This window comes from Pipistrellus hanaki (genome assembly GCF_964339955.1).
Source record: "Pipistrellus hanaki genome assembly, chromosome: 4".
Taxonomy (NCBI): domain Eukaryota; kingdom Metazoa; phylum Chordata; class Mammalia; order Chiroptera; family Vespertilionidae; genus Pipistrellus; species Pipistrellus hanaki.
This window is the reverse complement of record NC_140506.1, coordinates 80,882,556-80,905,206: the sequence shown is the minus strand read 5'-3', so window position 1 is coordinate 80,905,206 and position 22,651 is coordinate 80,882,556. Positions and strand designations below refer to the sequence as shown.

Below are 22,651 nucleotides of genomic sequence, written 5' to 3'. Positions count from 1 at the left end.
GATCCCTCTCCCTTTCTTTCCCTCTCTCTCTCTCTCTCTCCCTCTCTCCCTCTCTCCTCTATCCTCTCTCCTCTTTCCTCTCTCCCTATCTCTAAAATTCAATTTAAAAAATAATGCTCTAATACAGAGGTAGTTTCCTTTTGAAATTTTTAATTATAGTCAAATATATATTTTTAGGTGGTACAATACTTTGGATTAAAACTTGCAAAAATATTAGCTGTTTTTATATTTCTTTCTATTTTCTGTGCTATGTGTCACAAAATTTTTAAAAAAGACATTTTTCTTCGTCTCAGAGAGTAAGGAAAAGGGGAGAGAGAGAAATATCAATGATGAGAGAGAGAATCACTGATTGGCTGCCTCCTGCACACCCTCCTTAGAGATTGAGCTTGCAACCTGGGCATTTGCCCCAACCAAAGGACCAGAATGACTGGTCGACCAGTCGCTATGATGCGCACTGACCAGCAGGGGGCAGACACGCAACCTGATGGTCAGTGGGCTCCCACAGCCAACCTTCTATGGCAAGCCAACTTCCCCCAGTCCCTCCTCCTGGCCAGCAAACCTCTCACAGTTCCTCCCCCTGGCTGGCAGGTCCCCAGGCCCCGGCTGACAGCCAGCAGGCCGTGGCCAGCCTGGCCCTGATCAGGACTGGGCAAGGCGGTCCAATAGGCCATATCTCCAGCCAGGCCTAGAGACCCCACCCATGCAAGAATTTCATGCACCAGGCCTCTAGTCATTTTAATAAATGGAAAAATGGGTCATACAAATAAATATAGTTTTAGGGTGTTCTTTATTTTCTGTTATAGAAGTAAATTATTTTTCTTTGACAATCTCAGTTTTATTGTTAAAAAAGTACTTAATAGAATAATGATTCTGATAGACATTAATCAAAATTCAACTACCCACGAAAGCAGGACTATGTATCTTATTTCTTCCAACAATGTGTGGCAAACTAGTTCTCATTAAATATTTGAGTAAATTTTAGTATAGTAGGAAGTCATTTAAAAAAAAATCATGTTATAGCCTGGTTGGCATAACTCAGTGGTTGAGCATCAATCTATGAAGCAAGAGGTCACAGTTCAATTCCTAGTCAGGGCACATGCCTGGGTTGCAGGCTTGATCCCCAGTAACTGACAGAGGCAGCTGATTAATTATCAAAATTTGTGAAATTTAGCTAATGCAATTTTTGGAGGAAAATTTATAACTTTAAAGTCTTATATTAGAACATCAAAATATATATAAAATCAAAAGATATATAGAGTGAATGCCCCAAATTTTGAATCTAAAATAAATATGTGTGTGTGTGTGTATGTGTGTGTGTTTGTGTATGTACATAGTGTGGGGCAAAAGTAGGTTTACAGTTGAGAGAGTAAAGGCAGTCCTCGGGTACATCAGACTCGAGGTACATCATTTTCGTGGTTACATTGCCATCTCACATTTTTTTAAAAAGTTCCAGCCGAAACCAGTTTGGCTCAGGGGATAGAGTGTCGGCCTGCAGACTGAAAGGTCCCAGGTTCGATTCCAGTCAAGGGCATGTACGTTGGTTGCGGGCACATCCCCAGTAGGGATGTGCCCGAAACTCTCTCTCATCAACTATCCCTCTCTCTTCCTCTCTGCAAAAAATCAATAAGATATATTAAAAAAAAGGTGCCATCGTTTTGATGTATGCACATATGTGCTTTATGTTTTTTATTATTTATTTACCACAAGTAAAGATCAGGAATTATTATCTTTCTTTTAAAATTTTTTTACTGTTTCACTTCATTACTGCTGTGTATGTGCTCCATGTGAGTGATATAGCTGCTTATGTTGGTGGGTTCCAACTTATGGCAAAAATCACATTATGTCGAGCCATAGGAATGGGTCTCCGACATAGCCTGAGAACCTACTGTACATGAAAGTTTATTCTTGCATTATTACTTATTGCTTTATTATTGTATTATTTTATTTTTTCCAGGAAAAACGATTTTAAATATAATAATTGTTACATGCAATAAACCTTAATTTTTTAAGAAAAACAATCTTTTTTTAAAAAAATATATTTTATTGATTTTGTACAGAGAGGAAGGGAGAGAGATAGAGAGTTAGAAACATCGATGAGAGAGAATCATCAACCAGCTGCCTCTTGCACACCCCCTACTGGGGATATGCCCGCAACCAAGGTACATGCCCTTGACCGGAATCGAACCCGGGACTTTTCAGTCCCCAAGCCGACGCTCTATCCATTGAGCCAAACCTGTTTTGGCAAGAAAAACAATCTTAAATATAATAATTTTACATGTAATAAACATTAATATCTCAAGAAAAACTATTTTAAATATGATGTTACATGCAATAAACACCAATTATTTTAAAAAATGATCTTACATATTACATGTAATAAACATTATTTCAAGAATAAGAGGATTTTAAGTATAATAATATTAACAAAACTGGACTAACATAGTATATCACAAAAGTTACAGGAAATATTAGAATTCTGCAAATAACAGGATTACTACTATTTTAGAATATTTTCTCCCCTCTGGTTCTATTTTTGTTCATCAGTTTACGTTGTTCATTATATTCCACAAATGAGCGAGATCATACGATCTTTTTCTTTCTCCGACTTGCTTATTTCACTTAGCATGATGCTTTTAAAGTCTATTTTGTCAGATATGAGTACTGCTACACCAGCTTTTTTTTTTTTTCCACTTGCATGGAAAATATTTTTGCTATCATTTCACTTGAATTTTGTGTGTGTCTTTTGTTTTGAAATGGGTTTCTTATAGACAGCATATAGTTTGGTCATGTTTTTGTATCTATTCAGCTACCCTTTGATTGAAGCATTTAATCCATTTACATTTATGGTTGTTATTATTGAGAGGTACTTATTTATAGCCATTTTAATTCTGTATGGCTAGGTTTTTCTCTCTGTTTCTTCTTCTCAGCAATGCCTTATATCAATCCCTTTAGCATTTCTGGTAATGATGGCTTGGTGCTGATGAACTCTTTTAGTCTTTTTTTTTTTTTTTTTTTTTTTTTTTTGTCGTCTGGGAAGCTTTTTATTTGACCATCTATTTTGAATGATAGCTTTGCTGGATATAGTCATCTTGGTCTCAGATCCTTGCTTTCCATTACCTGGAGTATTTCATGCCATTCCCTTCTGGCCTGTAGATTTTCTGATGAGAAATCAGGTGTCAGCCTATGGGAACTCCTTTGTAGGTAACAGTTTTCTTTTCTCTTACTTCCTTTAAGATTTTGTCTTTAATTTTTGGCATTTTAATTATTATGTGTCTGAGTGTGGATCTGTTTGTGTTCTTCTTGTTTGGGGTTCTCTGTGCCTCCTGTACTTGTGTGACTTTTTCCTTTACCAGGTTAGAGAAGATTTCAAACAATTTCTCTCTTTCTCCCTTTCTGCCTCTTTTGTCACACTTACTATTGTGATATTGTTACATTTCACATTATCCCACAGCTCTCTTAAGCTGTCCTCCTTTTTTGTTGTTGTTGTTGTTTTCTAAAATATATATTATTGCTTTTTTACAGAGAAGAAGGGAGAGGGACAGTCAGAAACATCCATGAGAGAGAAACATCAATCAGCTGTCTCCTGCACACTCTCCATCGGGGTTGTGCCCGAAACCAAGGTACATGCCCTTGACCAGAATCAAACCTGAGACCCTTCAGTCTGCAGGCCAATGCTCTATCCACTGATCCAAACTGATCAGGACTGTCCTCCTGTTTTTTAATTGTTTTTTTTCTTTTTGGTTCTCTAATTGAGTGATATTTTCAACTCTGTCTTCTAATTCTCTGATTCCATCCTCAGCTTCCCCTAATCTTCTGTGTATTCTTTCCAATGTGTTCTTTATGTTATGTCATTTTTTATCTCACACTGTTCTTTTTTCATAGTTACTATATCTTTTTTCATACTGTTGAGCATTTTTAACATCTTTACTCTGAACTGTTTCAGATAAATTTCTTATTTCTGCTTCATTTATCTCTTCTAGATAATTTGCTAGTTCTGTCATTTGGGGGTTGTTTATTTGAGGAACCTCCTCCCGCATGCACAAATTTCATGCAATGGGCCTGTAGTGTGTGTAGATATCTTTATTTTTTTAAATATATTTTTTATTGATTTCAGAGAGGAAGTGAGAGGGAGAGATAGAAACATCAATGATGTGAGAGAATCATTGATCGGCTGCCTTCTGCATGCCCCCTATTGAAGATCAACTGCAACCCAGGCATGTGCTCTTGCCCAGAATCAAACCCAGGACCCTCCAGTCTGCAGTCTGACGCTCCATCCACAGAGCCAAACCAGCCAGGGCTATAGATATCTTTAATTATATATTTTATTAATGAATGGAGTTTTATGAAGGTAATTGACTCATAATATAATCACTGACCCTGGAAAAAGGAAAACAACCAAATGGGATATCTATTTTTAGTTTCATTATTTTAAAAAATATATTTTATTCATTTTTTACAGAGAGAGGAAGGGAGAGGGATAGAGAGTTAGAAACATCAACAAGAGAGAAACATCATCAGCTGCCTCCTGCACACCCTCTACTGGGGATGAGCCCACAACCAAGGTACATGCCCTTGACCGGAATCAAACCTGAGACCCTTGAGTCTGCAGGCTGATGCTTTATCCACTGAGCCAAACTGGTCAGGGCTTGTTTCATTATTTAGAAATTGTTGCTATGGCTCTCCCCAACATTCAAACATTTGAAAAACATTTGTTGAGCATTTAGAATGACCTTTCATCCATAGCAAAGATTCATTGGAAGCTATTTGGCACAATATGACCTCATTTCTTTATCTTGGGTTAGAGAAAAGCACTTGACCCAAACTTGACCAATGAGAACTTCTTCTCTGATGCCCTAAGGCATCTTTGTATGCTTAGAACAGATTTTCCTTTTATGCTTAGGATAGCTTGAGATAGTTTCTGATACTTTCAAACCAAAAGGCTTTATATTTTATTTTTATTGATTCATAGAGGAAAGGAGGAGAGGGATAGAAACATCAGTGATGAGAGAGCGTCACTGATTAGCTGCTTCCTGCACACCCTTTACTGGGGATTGAGCCTGCAATCTGGACATGTGCCTAGACAGGGAATCAAACATTGACCTCCTGGTTCATAGGTCGGTGCTCAACCTCTGAGCCATGCTGGCCAGGCTCAAGCCAAGAGGCTTTAACCAACAGAACCACTCTAGGGATAATTGTAAAATTCATCTCTAGGAGAAGACTGCTCTTTTGAATCAACAACAACAACAACAACAACAACAACAAAAAACCCAGCTTAATGGATCTACTGGGTATATGAAAGTAAAGCAAAAAACCATCCTGGAATGAAGAAGCTCAGGACAATTTCGAACAACTGTAATTTACAGTGAGGTGACAAGGTGACTACGTTGTGGGCAAAGCTTCATCTTTGCAGGCAGCTTGCTGATGTTTGTTTGCTCTATTGTTTTGGGAAGTGGGCGTGCCTTTATTTACTTAGATTTGATTTAGAGACAAAAAGAGATGGGACTCTAGAGAAGGCAAGACTGGTAAAGAAGGCTTTTTTTCCTGGCAAGAGGAGTTGGCTCATGGAACCAGGTTGGCTCATGGAGGAGAGGATCCCCAGGGAAGGGACATGACCAAAGCTTTCCAACTGTGGGTTATGCTATTTAGCTTTAAGATTTTTCTTTTTCTTTTTCTTTTTTTTAAATATATTTTATTGATTTTTTACAGAGAGGAAGGGAGAGAGCTAGAGAGCTAGAAACGTCGATGAGAGAGTAACATTGACCAGCTGCCTCTTGCACACCCACTACCGGGGATGTGCCCGCAACCAAGGTACATGCCCTTGACCGGAATCGAACCCGGGACCCTTCAGTCCGCAGACAGATGCTCTACCACTAAGCCAAACCGGTTTCGGCACTTTAAGATTTTTCTTGCAAGCTCAGGCTTCCACTGCAAATATTTTTAAGCATGGCAACCTTGTCTTGGCTATGCTTTGGAAAAATAAGGAAGGGTCTGTGCTCAAGCTTAAGAAGATATTGCTGGGAGTGTATACTGGCACAACTTTGGGAAGCTCTTGGACTGTTTCTTATATACCCTTCACACCAACAATTCTACCTTAAAAAATTCTCACAGGCAGGTTTTAGAACATACAAGAATATTCGTAGCAATGTACATAATGGGGGAATGGAGAAAGGAAACTAAATGTTAGTGACAGGAAATGGATATATAAATCATTGCATATTATATATGACAGAGAAAATAAAATAGAACTACATACAACAAGGATGGATTCTAGAAACAAAGTTGATTGAAAACAAGCAGCAATATAATACAGCATGAAAAGTTTATCAGGTTCAAAGACAAGCAAAAATAAATAAGGCGTTATCTAGGAATACATATGGTAATAACATAAAGACAAATTATTTTTAAAAAATCAGGATAGTGAATACTTTTGGAAGGAAGCAGGGAGACGGTATGATCTGGGAAGACCCATGTAAGCTTCAATAGTACGGGTTAATATTCTTTTTCATAAATTGGGTGGTACACTTTGTTTTGTAATTTACATTAACATTTTTTGTACATATCAGACTTTCATCCCCTTATTTTTTTCCATCACCGTTTGTCCCCCTATACCCTTTCCCCCCTTCCCCATACATGTTATTCTTTTTTTTTTTTTTTAAATGAAAGAATTGTCAAATTGCTTGACAGTACAGAGTTATACTTCTGACAGTGCCAATGAACTGTGATTTAATTTTTTTTTTTCCTTTGGGGGTGCAGGGGAAGAGATTCCCATCTAAACAGCTGTGTTGTAGCATCGCTGTGAGCTAGGGCACAATTTCCCATTCTGCCCAACATTCTGCAGGAACTCTAGGGTGAAGGAAGCAATAGTGGGACCATATGGCCGAAACCTGTTTGGCTCATTGGATAGAACATCAGCCTGCGGATTCAAGGGTCCCAGGATTGATTCCGGTCAAGGGCAAGGGCATGTACTTTGGATGCGGGCACATCCCCCGTAGGAGGTGTGCAGGAGGCAGCTGATTGATGTTTCTGGCTCTCTATCCCTTTCCTTTCCTCTCCGTAAAAAATCAATAAAATATATTTTAAAAAATAGTGGGACCATATGGAGACTTACTTATTTTACACGTTGTAAAGCAGAATATTGTTTTATATTTCACAACCTGCTTCAGCTGATATAATGTGCTTTTTTTTTTTTTTTAATGGGTTTCCAAAGGTTGCATTAGACCAAGGGGGAGGAGTTGTCCCTCTTTCCCTCCCAATTCTCCATCCCTCGCCACGTTCTGCTTCTTGTGCCAGGAAGACCCTTCGCTGCTTTGCTGAACTGGCTTGTGTACCTCCTTTAAAATTTTAAGTTCAGGGGCTAATGCCTCTTGGAAACTGGCTCCTTCCGCTCTTTGATTTCTCAACCTAGTAGGTTTTTGGGTAAGTCGCTCGGTCAAACCTGTTTCCGTGCGAGGATGAGACTAACTTGGTTGTCGCTGAGGCTAGTGCAGTGGATAGAGAGCTGTTTCCAGGGTCCAGCCGTCTAATCCGAATCCCCTTCCCACATGTCCGAGGCTTTGAGTTCATCAGTTTGACAGGGCATGCTTCAACTTCCAAAGGGTGATAGGCACCCAGCCACCGCTTAGCACCTCCCCTGGGCGTGCCGCTCTTCCTTTGGGTTCCTCCGAACCGGGCATGGCGGGCGCTGCGCGCTTCCTCCTCCCAAAGCCCTTCAGGCCCCGCACCTCCAAGTAGAAGCCGGGGTCCGAGGCCGGGGTCCGAGGCCGGCGCCGAGGGGAGCGAAGGCGTCGGCGGCGCTCTAGCCCGCGAGCGCGCGCCGCTCCCCCCACGCGATTGGCTGGAGGCCGCTTCCGGGCCGAAGGCGGTGCTAGAGGAAGCATGACTTCCGGCGCGAGGCGCAGATGTCGCATTAATCGGGCCCAATGGCGGCTCCACTACTCCACACGCGGTTGCTTGGAGATGCAGCCGCTGGGGCCTCTGGAGTGAAGACGCTGCGCGCATCCAGGACCCGGTGAGTCCGGGCGGCTTCCCGCAGCGCTGCCGGGGCCAGACCGCAGGACCGGCGTGAGGGAGCGCGTCTGAGCGGGCCTGGGACCGCCAAATGGGGGCGGGGGGCGGGGGGTGGGGAGGAGAGAAAGAGGGGAGAGGATCACCTCAGCTTCTCAAGAGTAAGCCCATGCTCCCTAAGTGCATACTAAAGGTGGGAGAGAGGCCGGAAAAATTAATCTATTTCCTGCTCCAGAGCCCGGTTTTCTCCTCACCGAGCCCCTCTGTCATAGCGTCCCAGGCCTGGGTACTGTCTTGGGCCTTCTCCCTCCCGCTTCTTCGTCTAGATTTGGAGTTTCCTATTTGGATCATCAGCGCAATGCTGTCATTGATGGCAAATTGACTCTTACTTCTTTGTCTGAGATTTGCTTCGAGACACATGTGCAACATGTGTCTCTATCTTGTTCAAATTTTTAAAATCCCTTACCCCCCCCAAAAAAAGTATTTTGGGGCTTAACTTCTTGAGAGTCACTAGTAGGATTGTATGTTTTTCACTAATCTGCTGTTTAAAAGAAGCAAACTTTGTAAAACACCTAGCGTAATATGATTCGTTATAATATTTATTAAGCTCCTACCTACTGTTTTAGACACTGGGGAAAGCAGTCTGTCAAAAGACACAAAAGTAACTCCAACAGATTGTACAGTCTAGGAAGAGAAAGACAATAAATAGATGAACAAGATAATTTCATATAATGATAACTGCAGGGAATAAATAAAACTGTGTTGAGCAGGGAGAGGGGATGGGTATTTCAGATTTCTGATGGGTAGGACCTCTGACATTTGAACTTCAATTTGAATGAAGACAATTCAACCATGTATAGATCTGAGTAGTGAGTGTTTCAGGGAGACCAATGATTTTCAACAGGAGTGCTAAAAGAATTTTAAAAACGTGGAATACTTGACTATTCAGGTCACTGACCTCTTTTCCTTTAGATTGTCACAAAAACTACAATAACACAATAGCGTTCTGGTGTGAATGAATCAAAATTTTACCTTTTTTTTTTTTTTTTTTAAACTGCTTCTTTACAGAAAGGAAGGGAGAGTGATAGTTAGAAACATCGATGAGAGAGAAACATCGATCAGCTGCCTCCTGCACACTCCCTACTGGGGATGTGCCCGCAACCAAGGTACATGCCTTTGACCGGAATCCAACCTGGGACCCTTGAGTCTACAGCCAGGGCTCTATCCACTGAGCCAAACTGGTTAGGGCTACAATTTTACCTTTTTTTTTTTTTTAATTAGTATTTATCTGTTTTTTAACATCATTAAAAAAAATATTTTCTGAAGGCATTTTTCCATTGATTTTTAGAGAGAGAGGGAAAGAGAGAGAAATATCGATGAGAGAAACATGGATTGGTTGCCTCCTGCACGCAGGCATCCGATTTAATTTGCCACCAATGACAGCATTGCGCTGACAATCCAAATAGGAAACTTGCCAAATCTAGACGGAGAAGCAGGAGAGAGGAGTTAAAGGCACAAGACAGTACCCAGGCCTGGGATGCTATGACAGAGGGGCTCAGTGAGAAGAAAACCGAACTCTGGAGCAGAAAACAGATTAACCTTTCCGGCCTCTCTCCCACCTGTAGTATGCACTTAGGGAGCCCGGGCTTACTCATGCCCTTGACTAGAATCGAACCCAGGACTCATCAGTCTACAGACCAAAGCTTTATCCACTGAGCCAAACCGGCTAGGGCATTTACCTATATTTTTTGGTCAGATTGTCAAAAAGTATATATGTTGGTGTGTTTGCAGAATTTTAATAATTAGTTTATGTGCCATGAGATGAAAAGGTTTGAAAATCACAGAGATGGAGGGAACGGCAAGTGAAACAGGAACCAGCTTAGCAAAGAATGGAAAGGACATTGACTGCAGCCTAGTAAGGGGTTGGAAATGAGGTCAGAGCGGTAGAAGGGCCAGATTAATGAGGACCTTGAAGACCTCATTATGGAATTGGGATTTGTATTCTGAGTGAAGTAGGAAACCTTTGGAAAGTTGAACATCAAGTAGCATGATCTGTTTTAAGCTTCTGAAATATTAGATCTCTGAGTGAAGAATGGATTGTTGGGGGATAAGAGTGGAAGCAGGGAGAACAGTGAAGCACTCGGTTTAGTGTGTGAGTGGATAGTATGTCTCACTGAATGGTGATGGGTTGATAGATGCTGAGTTGTGATTTTTATCATTCTCTGTCATATACTTAATAGCTTGGTAATCTTGGTTGTACAGGATTTCAGATGTGCTTGAATTAGAGAACGATTTCTTCAACTCTCCCCCAAGAAAAACTGTTCGATTTGGTGGAACAGTCACAGAAGTCTTGCTGAAGTACAAAAAGGTAACAGATAACACATGAAATTTGGTGCCCCCTTCCCCAGCTTTATTGAGATATAATTGACATTGAGGTTTGGTTTTTGTTGACCAGAATACACAGATAGCTATTATATTCTTTAGTTAACATAATAACATGAATTTTAGATATATATCTTGAAACCAAATATTTAATAATAGCATGATACTGTCAGCTCAAAATTAGAGTAATAATTTCTTGCTGAAGTTTCACCTCTTCAGTTGCTTTATTTACATGCTTTGTTTTTCAGCAAGTGCTAGAGTAAAAACACCATTTTATTTCTCAAGGAATTACTAAAGCATTATTTGGAACAATAAACCATTAAGAGGAATATTTTGGGTTTATTTTTGTGTTAATTTAAAAGTGATTCCACTAAGTCTCAGCAATGGAGGGAAAAAATAAGAATTTGTTTTGTTTAAATTGAGGTATAATTGACATATAATGACTATTTTATATATAATACCCAATTATATCTATATATGTGATAGATAGTATCAACTATCATTCAAATGTCAGTACACAAGTGTACCTATTTAAATTACTTTTTTAAAAGGGGGTTTTAATGATTTTAGAGAGAGGAAGGGAGGGAGGGAGAAACATCGATTGACTGCCTCCTGCATACCCACTACTGGGGTTTGAGCCTACATCCCTGACTGGAAATCGAACCTGTGACTTCTTGGTTCATAAGTCAACGCTTAACCACTAAGCATACCAGTTGGGCTAATTTTTTTTTTTTTTGTAAGAGAACGTTTATTAGGTAAATTACAAATAGAAAAAGTAATTCCTAGAATAAATTGCTTTTTAATTTTACTTTTTTCCAAGGCCCCTAACCCCACTAATATGAGTTTTTTTTAAATTTCTGTGGATTTTGTAATCCACAATTGATGTGTGGAAGTTACAATGTTTCTTTTGTAATTTCATCAGATATTAAGATACAATTAAAGGCTCTTTGATCTTCAATAGAAAACTAAACCAAGTAAAACCTAATTTCCCCCCCTTCTTGTTAAGGGTGAAACAAATGACTATGAGTTGTTGAAGAACCAGCTGTCAGATCCAGACATAAAGGTAATTAATTTTATGTTTGATCATCATTAAAGTCGTTGCCACTTAGGACAGATGTTAGTTTGCACTTCTGTTTGATCCTATCTCATTGTTTAAAACCTATTCCCTCTGTGATCCCATCTTTTTTTTCTTTCTTTTTTCTAAGATTGTTTTTTGTCCTCATCAGAATATATGTGTGTGTGTGATATTTATTTATTTATTTATTTATTTATTTTATTAATTTCAGAGAGGAGGATTTGAACTTACAACCTGAGAATCAAACCTACAACCTTTTGGTGAACAGGATGATACTCTAACTGAGTCACCTGGATTAAAATAAGATTTTAATCCAATGGTTCTCAATTAAGGGCAGTTTCACTCCTTTATTTTTTTGTTTTAAATTCTCATCTGATATTTTTTCCATTGGTTTTTAAAGTAGAAGGGAGAGGAGGGTGGAACATTGATATGAGAGTGATACATCCATTGGCTGCCTCCCCAACCGAGGCCAGGGTTGAACCTGAAGCCCAGGTACATGCCCTTGACTGGGAATCAAAACATGACACTTAGGTCCATGGCTGATGCTCTAACCATTGAGCAAAACCAGCTAGAACCAACCCCTTCTTTTAAACAGTGATAAACGAGACAGTTTTGGTTGTCATAACAGGAGGAAGATAAGGGTGCTACTGGCCTCCGGTGAGTGGATGACAGGTAGTTGCTAAACATTCTACAATGCACAGGGCAGCCTTCCACAACAAAGAATTATCCAGCCCAAAGTGTCAGTAGTCCCAAAGGGTGAGAAACCGTACTTTAAACTTTTCTAATACTCTTCCTCTATGCTGTAGGTAACTCTCATGTCTCTCTAATGCAAAAACAAAACTAGGAAACAACAAAAGATGACTTGTCTTTCAAGCTGCTACTTTTTCAGTGTTTCAGAGTTCAAGATACGGTATATACCTGTCACGTAATAACAGTTCAACACCTTTTGTTTCCCTTTTCTTCCTTTATTGTCCAATATTGGAAAGAATCCTCTATTATCATGACAGTGGTAGTCAGATTGCCTGGGATAAAATTCCAACGCTACTGTTATCCAGGGTGTGATCTTGGACAAGTTATTTAATCTGTGTTTTTGCCACCTCTATGTAAAACCAGTAGAGGGTTTTTAAACAGAGGTGTTAAGAGGATCCAGTGAGTTAATATATGAGAAGCACTTACTAGTAGAACAGGCCCTCACTCAAGGGCTTCGTAACTTATCTGTAATTCCTGCTAATGATTTGCACTTTCTCATTTCCCATTCATGGTTAAGACCACTGCTATAATTACTATGAAAAGATTACCTGTGATTTCTTACATACTGATTTTGATGGGATTTTTATTTTTATTGATTTCAGAGAGGAAGGGGGAGAGAGAGAGAGAATCATTGATGGGCTGCTTCCTGCATGCCTTCTATTGGGGATCGAGCCCTTAACCTAGGCATGTGTTCTTGACTGAAATCAAATCCAGGACCCTTCAGTCTGCAGGCTGATGCTCTATACACTGAGCCAAACCTGTCAGGACTGGGCTTTTTTTTTCTTCTCAAACCTCATACTCATATCCTTTGGGGGATAAAAATCTTTTGAGTCTTGTTTTGAGTCTGTCTAGATTCCTTCAATAATGTCTTTAGTGGTCTTCAGGTTCCAGTTCTCTATCTCAACCCCCATTAAAATTTTTTATCCTCAAAAGTGTAGCCTAATGACTTCCAAAGCACATGCTAAATATGTCATTATTCTACTGAACATACTTATGTATATACTAGAGGCCTGGTGCACAAAATTTGTGTATGGGTAGGGTTTCTAGACCTGGCCGGAGATCAGGGCCAATCTGTGGGGTGACTGGCAGGCGATCAGGGGTCCCCACTGGCACCTACTTTGGCTCGCCTGGGGCCTGCAGGTGGGGGCAGCTCTTGCATTGAGCATCTTCTCCCTGATGGTCAGTGTGTATGATAGTGACGGGTTGTTCTGCTGTTTGGTCAATTTGCATATGAGGCTTTATTATATAGGATATAAAAGGCTAAGTGATCAGCCAACCAGCTGGTAGGTATGATGTGCACTGACCACCAGAGGGCAGATGCTCAATGCAGGAGCTGCTGAGTGACAGCAACTTTGCAGAGTGCCCTCTCGCACTCTACGACCTCTTGGGGGATGTCGGACGGCAGGTTTTCCCAGGTCAAGCCTAGGGACCCACCCCACCTGCCAAAGGGACCCCGCTCACTCCACAGACATTCCTTCAAGCTGCAGCACTGCCCCAGGCCCCAGGTACCGCTGGCCGGGGAGGGACAATGGGAGGTTGACTCCAGGGTGTGTCTGACCTATCTTCACCCAGTCCTACTGGCCACCTTCTAATTAATATCCTTTCAATGTGTACAAATCTGTGCACTGGGCCTCTAATTGAAGAATAAAGGACCAAGTTCTTTTTACGGCCTATCGTATTTTTTTAATGTTCAATCTTATTAGATTCTTCATTTCATACTTTTCATCTTTACGCCTTTATGTGTGCCTTTTCTCTCTGGCTGCCAGAGGTTTTCTGTATCTGGCTAGCTTTGTGACTGAGGCAAATTACTGCACTTTGTGCCTCTATGTCCCCATCTATATTGGGAACCAATGGGAATGCCTAACTAAATGAGTGGTTGTAAGAATTAAATGAGTTAATGTATGTTAATGTCTTAGAACAGTGCCTGGCACAAAGTATAATATTAGTGTTTACTATTACAAGTGTTCCTCAACTCACAGTGGCATTCCATCCCATTGTATGTTGAAAATACCTTAAGTCAAAAATGGATTTAATACACCGAACACTGTAGCTTAGCCTAGTCTACCTTAAACATGCTCAGAACACTTACAACAGCCCGCAACTGGACAAAACCATCTTGCTACTGTTGCCCAGCTTTATGCCGCATATCATAGCCTGGGAGAAGATCAGAGTTTAAGATCTGAAGTATGGTTTCTACTGAATGTATATGTCATCATTGGGCAGTCAAAAATTTGTACTTCAAATCATCATAAGTAGGGGAACGCCTGTAATATTATGGTAATTTACAAAATTCCTAGTCTTTGAGGTCCAGCTAAAATATAATCTGTAATGGAACTTCCCCTGGTTCTATCTAAGCACATGGTGGTTCATTCATTCTGTTCCCCACACTTCCAGCAGATCTTTCTGATTGCACATCTGTCTTACAAGGACTTCAGTGGTTTAACTAGCCCTTCTATGCTCCCCAGGTTTATCTATTGTCTTGCTCACCATGTACTCCAGCCATACTGAACTACTGATTTTTTTTATAAACATACTTTTCCCTGTGTAAGGAATCTAGCCCCTCAAGCACACTCACTCTTTTTAAAGACAGCAGAAGCATCACTTCCTGAGGACTATCCCTGACCTATGCTTTCTTTCAAAGTACAAAGGACCTTTTCTTTGTGTTCCTCTGTATTTTTAAAAATATATATTTTTATTGATTTCAGAGAGGGAGACAGCGATAGAAACATCAATGAGAGAGAGGATCATTGATCGTGCTGCCTCCTGCACAACCACCACTGGGAATCAAACCGTGACCTCCTGGTTCATAGGGCAGTGCTCGACCACTGAGCAACACCATCTGGGCTGTGTTCCACTTTTTTATGTCAGCATTTCTCATTCTTGGTATCTTGACATACTGATAATCACATTAGTTGTGTCTAAGTTAGTTCAGAGGGGTGTTGCAAGTAATTTGCTTCCGATAATTCAGTACTAAAGCACCAAAGTCTGACTGGTTTATTTTTAAAAATGGAGTAGTTTAAGTATTATTCTTATAATTTTGTCGTATGTAGTTTTTTGTTTTTTTGAGGATTTTTGTTTTTGTTTGTTTGTTTTTTGTTATGGGAAAGAGATAGGATAGAGCTAACTCATTTTATTTGCAAATACCTCAGCTGGTCTTTGCTCAGGTGGTGGTGAGCCACCATTAATGTTATCCTGCATGGTTGTGGACGTTATAAAATTACCATATGGCAAATGAGTTGTGATTTACTTTATTTTACTGGCAGCTTACTTTGGGGTTTCATCAGAAAATAGTCTAAGTGAAGTTTGTCACATAGCACATAGAAAGCGGTAGTGGTTGAATGAAGGTGGGGAAAGGTTGTGCAAGGCATTGTGAGAGGGTAGGTGGGGCTTAAGCTTTGACCCAGACAGACAGGTTTAAACCTGGTTCTTTATGGGCTTCTTGGTTGGGCAAGTTGCTTAGTAATCTCTCTTTCTCTGAACTGTAAATACTTTTGCAGTGCTGGCAGGATTAGGAAAAGATATACATGGGTGGGATTGAGCACCATGCCTACCAGCTGGTGTGTTCTCACTAAATGATACTCTATAAAATAGTCTTTAACTGTTGGTTCAACCCTATCTTTTAATAGTGTATCACTCTAGCTACAACACTGTATTGCTTTTGTTTATTAGAGATCTTTCTCTAACTGAGTCTTAATCTGCATTAATCATTTTCTTTAAAAAAAAAATGGGGGCTTTTAGTTGTTGTTTTTTTATGTTGTATATATGCATGTTTATAAACTTTTATGTAACTTGATACTATATTTTATTCATGGCTTGTTTTTCTTTTTTTAAAAAATATACCCATGGGTTAGTAACCAACAGATCAAAGGGGCACGTTTCCTAACGTGACTCCCCGTGTTCTAGTCGGTGATAAGGTCTGGGAGCGGCCCTGCGGAGCCACGGGGCGTTGCCCAGGGTGGAAGGTGGCTGAGACGAAGTTTTGTGTGTGTGCGTGTGTTTTTAAGTTTGCATCAATCTTAATGTCTCTTCATGATTCTTTTATAATGCATTAAGCCTCTTGTCTACATATTTGGAGAGAATATGACTTTACTAGCAGAGAAATACAATATATCTTATCTACTGGACTGTAAAATATATGTACGAAATAAAATTAGTTCCACTGGTCTTCAAAAAATAAATAAATAAATAAATAAATAAATAAATAAATAAATAAATAAATAAAAAATATACCCATGGGTTAAAGTTTAATTTTCAGACTTGTCAAAGATTTCTCTTTTCATTTAGCAGTTTTATTCCATATCATTAAGAATTGTAAATAATAATTTTATTGCCTAAAAAGTAGAGGAATCATCATTAACATGTACCATCTTGATACATCTAAATCCAATGTCAGATTAGGTTGAGAAAATTTTATATTTATTGATGACTCTAGTTAATCAGCTTAGACTGAATGTTATAAGTATGCTTTCATGTCAGCATTAATATAGAGGAGATAGAGGTCCTTGTGGTCTTATATTTGAATATTGCAGGTCCCAGGTATCAAAGTTTGAGGGGTTTTCGCCTTTTTAGGGCAAACAAAAGTGATGAGAAGAAAGTACTACATTTAATTTCCTCCCTCCCTATGTAAAAATTACTACAAAAGTTTTTTCTAAAATTAGAAAATTGATTGTAACATCTTTTTCCAGTTTGATACAAATTCAGAAATTTTCATCTCAATTTTGAATTAAGTTCAAGTTTGTGACTTTTTCTAATGTAATTATTGATAGGTGATTGGTGTAAGAGAGATATCATCTTCTCTGATATTTTAGAGGATTTATGATTTTGAAGGTACTGTTTTCTTGTTTAACTTAAGGACGACCAGATCATTAACTGGCTGTTAGAATTCCGGTCTTCTATCATGTACTTGACTAAAGACTTTGAGCAGCTTATCAATATTCTCTTGGTAAGTTCACCATTTACTTCACTGACTAGTATGTAATTCAGTACTTTAAAATACTATTTATTGCATCAGTGAAATGTTTCTTTTGTCTTTCTCTTCCTCCTGTCTTTAGAGGTTGCAGTGGTTGAATAGAAGTCAGACAGTGGTGGAGGAATATTTGGCTTTTCTTGGTAATCTTGTATCAGCACAGACTGTCTTCCTTAGACCATGTCTCAGCATGATTGCTTCTCATTTTGTGCCTCGTAAGTGGTTCCTCTTTGCTTGCTTTGATTTTTCACTTTTTAAATATCTCTATTAAAATACTACCTTCCAAATAACACTTTGGAGATCGGGCCACCATTGACGATTCCAGAACACATGTTGGCAGCAGTTCTGGTACATCTCTGTTCCCTGTACTGCAGAAATGTTTAGGTTTGTTTGTCGCAGAGATTTTTATGGATTGTAATTTACTTTAGTGAACTTCTGGCAAAGTCTTAGAACTTAGGATTTTTTTTCCTCCAGATTATGAATTTAATCATTATGCTAGTTTAGATCATGGGGGGAAAAATCACTTTTTGTATAGATCAATGACAGGAGAATAACATTTTGTTTTTTCTTCAAAAACCCGAGTGGTCATTAAGGAAGGTGACATAGATGTTTCTGATTCCAATGACTTTTTTTCCTCCAGATTATGAATTTAATCATTATGCTAGTTTAGATCATGGGGAAAAAATCACTTTTTGTATAGATCAATGACAGGAGAATAACGTTTTGTTTTTTCTTCAAAAGCCCGAGTGATCATTAAGGAAGGTGACATAGATGTTTCCGATTCCGATGACGAAGATGATAGTAAGTATAAAGTGTATTAAAGCAAAAAATTATGCCTACTGTGTCTTAGAGAATGCATATTGAAAGATAAAGCTTAATGGCAATCTTAATGGAACCTTTACTTTTTATTGAGCACTAACATGCAATCAATTTCCCTTAATGCATTAGTTATATAATTAGTCCACTTATTCTTCATTGATAATTGGCTGTGGAGAGAAATATTGAAATTATTATTTTGCTATTAAATGATTCAGTTTTGGTTACAGGTGCTTTTAGTTTCCAGTACATAATTTTTCAGTTTTCAGTTTTACTTTGATGTTCATGCTCTCATTTTTTGTCTTGTAGATCTTCCTGCAAATTTTGACACTTGTCACAGGGCCTTGCAAATAATAGCAAGATATGTCCCATCGTGAGTATACTTTTGTTACTTACTTTGAATAAAGAAAATTGCAATCAATTAGTAGGAAACTAAAACTTGTTTATAGAAGCAAAATTCACACTGTGCTGCATGTTTTTTGTATCCTGTTGCATCACATTCTAACAAAAAAATGGCATTTTAGTTCTTTATTCACTGTCTTTATTTTTGAAAACTTGGATGCAAATTCCTCTTCCAAGTTATGTATAATGGATGGAATTTTGCTTTTATTTTCAACAGATAAGATACCCAAAAATTTTCAGTGAGCAACGTCTCTGATTTTGTGTCATGCCATTTGAATAAAAATTGTAGTTCTAAGAAAACTTTTTAAGTTGTGTACGTTTCTTTTGGAGGGGTGGACTTCATGTTCCCTCTAAGTTTATTTTCTAACTTTTAAAAAGTCCAAGTTGGTAATTTGCTTTTGTAAAAAAAAAAAAGAAAAAAGAATTCCCCTTTAATATGTAGTTGATATCAAAGGTTATAGAAGCTTATTTTCCCATAAGTTACAGATTTTCTGTGAAGGCATGCATTAATTTTATGTTCTGATTGCTTGAGGTAGGCGTTACTGTTTGCCCCATGTATCCACATTTGCACTTACAATGGAAATGCTTCCTTCCAAGACGGCAGCTAACATGGATTGTTTGATTTTTTTTTTTTTATAGGACACCGTGGTTTCTAATGCCAATACTTGTAGGAAAATTTCCATTTGTTCAAAAATCAGAGAGAACATTGGTAAGGAATATTTTCATGGGGGAAATAATGGAAAAATTGTTTTATGTGTTTTGGTTTTAGATGTTGTTAGATCTAAGAATTTGACTCAAATTCCTTTCTTAGCCAGCGACTGAGTTTCCCCAGTGCCACTTTGATTCCTGTGTGCATCACAGGGGCCCATTTAAAAAATATTTGAATAGGCTTCATGATTATACAGATAAAAATTACTAGAAGGTAATAAGTCTTATATTATCAATGGAAATATACCTTATTTGAACATGAAGTCAGAGCTTTCTATTAGGTGAATTCTGTTTTAAGTTTAACTTCTTCTTTTCCAAGTTTTAGGTCATCTGTATTGTTTTCAATAACTAATAGAGGTTCCCTTCTAAGCATAGATTACTTTTTCCTAAGTAAGTTATTACAAGCATTAAATAAGGAGTTGGTAAATTTTGCTAATGGTTGTGATAGTCTGCTTTAAGAGGAATATTATAAATCCTGTATCTCTTATGAACATAGGTGCAAAAGTTTTCAACAAAGTAATTAGAATCTGAATATAGCAACAGATAAAAAGAATTGTGCATTGTGACCAAGTGAAATGTATTCTAGGAATACAATATTTGATTAATACTCCAAATCAATTATAACCTACCATATCAATAGAATAAAGAACAAAACCTATATGATCATTGCAATAGATGCAGAAAAAGCTTTTGACAGACAGCAACTACTAGGATTGTTGTGCTATAAAAAGATGAGAAACAGCAAGAGATGGTGAAGATGTGGAGAAATCAGAACACTGCACATTGCTGATGAGAGTGGGAAATGGTTCAGCTGCTTTAGAAAACAGTCTGACGGTTCCTCAAAAAAAAAACACATGACCCAACATTTCCACTGCTGAGTACGTACCCAAAACAAATGAAAGCATTTGTCCACACAAAACTTATGTGACTGTTCAAAGCAGCATTATTTGTCATAGCAAAAACATGGAAACTGCTAAATGTTTTAAGTGATAAGCAAACAAAATGTGGGTGTTATGTCTACAGTGGAGTATTTTTAGCAATTGAATAGCTTACTTGCTATAACATGAGTGGACCATGAAATCTCACATAGTTTGAGATTTCATTTATATAAAATGTCTAGAATAGGTAAATTCATATTTTTTTCAATATAGTTTCTATGTTACTAGATAGTCTATTTTTTCTATTTCAGAGACAAAAAAAAGACTAGTGGTTACCAAGGACTGGGGAGAGGTACTTGACTAAAAGATAACAGGGTTTTGCTAAAACCTGTTTGGCTCAGTGGATAGAGCGTCGGCCTGTGGATTGAGGGGTCCCAAATTCGATTCCGGTCGGGGGCATGTACCTTGGTTGTGGGCACATCCCTGGTGGATGTGTGCAGGAGGCAGCTGGTCTGTGTTTCTCTCTTATCAATGTTTCCAGCTCTCTATCCCTCTCCCTTTAAATGGGTGAATTGTATTATGAACACCATATATATATATGTGTATGTATATGTATATGTATATATACCTATTTTAATAACACTGTAGAAGTATACAAATTACAAATTAATTTTATTGGTGGTAATTTGATTATTACTGAACTACCTATTGACATGGCAACAGGCTACTCTGTTATATACAGGCAGAAACTGAATATATAAACAATATAGTTTCTATGTTGCTAGATAGTCTGTTTTTACTATTTCAGTAATTGGAAATAAAGATTATGTAATTGATGCTTTTCTTACATAACTGAAACATTCTCTGTTGAAATGTTTATTTTTTCCTATTTTAGGAATGTTATGTTCATAACTTACTAAGAATTAGTGTGTATTTTCCAACCTTGAGGCATGAAATTCTGGAGCTTGTCGTTGAAAAACTACTCAAATTGGATGTAAGTATTTAATAGTATGTTTTCCTCCTTGATTTTTCTTTATTAAATATATTTGTTATAATCATAATATGTAAAACAGTAGCAATGGAAAAGAATCCATAATTCCACTTTTGATTCATTTATTTGTACATTTCTTGAAATTCATCCGAGTGCTGGGCGTTATAGACAGTCCCATCTCTCATGGTTGGGGCTCATGGCATTAATTAGACAGTTGCACCAATATAAAAATGTAGTTGAGGTAAATGTTATGAATGGAACACACACATTGCTATGACCTGGGAAATCTGATGTAATCAGGAGTCAGGAAAGCATTTTTTTTTTTTTAATATATTTTATTGATTTTTCACAGAGAGGAAGAGGGAGGGATAGAGAGCTAGAAACATTGATGAGAGAGAATCATTGATCAGAGGCCTGCAATAAGGTGCAATAGGAATAAAAGAAAGTGGATTCTCTTGACATTGTGGAAGAAAGGTGACCTGGTCCTCTAGACTGAGTAGGAAGTGGAGAAGTAGGGATTAAAGAAAAGAATCCTTCAAAGGTAGCTCACTGTGGAATAGAATCTTGGTGTTGACATTAACAGTATAAGAAAAGCCTTAGGGAAGTTTGAAGATTGAGGGGCTCCATTTTGGATGGATTCTGAGGTGTGCAGGTTGGAAGCTGACAGGTGCATACTCACCAAGCAGCTGTAGCTGCAGGTAGGGGATTGAGTGTAAACCTGTGGAATGATGCAATTTAGGATAGGAGAGAGGAAGTATGATTGGAAGTGGGAGGGAAACCAAGAGTGTGGATATGTGGGGAGGATTTGGAAGAAGGAAGGGTTTGGTCAGCAGCATGAAATATAGCTGACATTTTAAAGGAGAATTAGAAAAGCTAGAGTCCTTGGATTTGGTGAGTGGGGGGCAATCAGTTGCTTTGTCCAAATGGAAGGGGACACAGCATTTTAGAGAATCTGGATGGTTAGGAAGTGAAGTTGCTGAGAGATCTCTATGAGGGTTTGTGGTGTAAAGAGGATGAGGCAGGGGAGAGTGGCAAATGTTAGTGTTGGGGAGACTTGAGGTTTGTGGACTGAAGAGATGAGTTGGAGAACATTGATCCTGCAGGGGAGAAGAAGGCTGTAATGAGGCAAGTCTAGCAAGTGCTGGATGTTAGGCAGGCTTCCCCAGTGCTCACTTAGAGTTAACCTCTGCCAAACTGCATCCAGAATCTTTGTAAAGTCTTATCTGGTCTGACTTATGGAACATTTTAGAGTGCATTTAGGAAGATGGTCATGTTTAGATAGCAATAAAGGCATGATTTGAATGATATTTTTAAAAGATATTTGAAGGGTTACATAACAATGAATATTCATAGTTCAAATTTAACTTGCATTTCATCATTTTTCTGCTCAGTAAATTGATGATATGCTTCTCATTCATATACAACATGTATGTGAGTATCTTGTGTATAGTACGAGTTGGAATAGATACTGAGTTTGTAAAAGCTATCCAAATTTAGACTAGTACACCACATATGCTTATATAAAATCATGCTGATTTTATATAAGCATATCTATAAAATTTTATATAAGCATATGTATAAAATCATGCTGACTTTATATAAGCATATGGCAGTGGTTGGCAAACTGTGGCTCTGTTGACTAATGAGTTTGCCAACCACTGACCTAGACTTTTGATCCC

The 22,651-nt window shown here is 38.3% G+C and overlaps 1 protein-coding gene across 1 annotated transcript in view; it reads left to right on the top strand.

The window, feature by feature from the left end:
- Positions 1-7,855: 7,855 nt before the first annotated feature.
- Positions 7,856-22,651, top strand: part of RRN3 (RRN3 homolog, RNA polymerase I transcription factor) — a 31,532-nt gene continuing 16,736 nt past the window's right edge. The window contains exons 1-9 of the mRNA XM_084881129.1: positions 7,856-8,008; positions 10,267-10,372; positions 11,393-11,449; positions 17,064-17,153; positions 17,263-17,392; positions 17,919-17,978; positions 18,303-18,366; positions 19,035-19,104; positions 20,877-20,975. Of these exons, the coding sequence (XP_084737255.1) occupies positions 7,920-8,008; positions 10,267-10,372; positions 11,393-11,449; positions 17,064-17,153; positions 17,263-17,392; positions 17,919-17,978; positions 18,303-18,366; positions 19,035-19,104; positions 20,877-20,975 (765 nt within the window). The 5' untranslated portion in view covers positions 7,856-7,919. The remainder of the gene's footprint in view (positions 8,009-10,266; positions 10,373-11,392; positions 11,450-17,063; positions 17,154-17,262; positions 17,393-17,918; positions 17,979-18,302; positions 18,367-19,034; positions 19,105-20,876; positions 20,976-22,651) is intronic.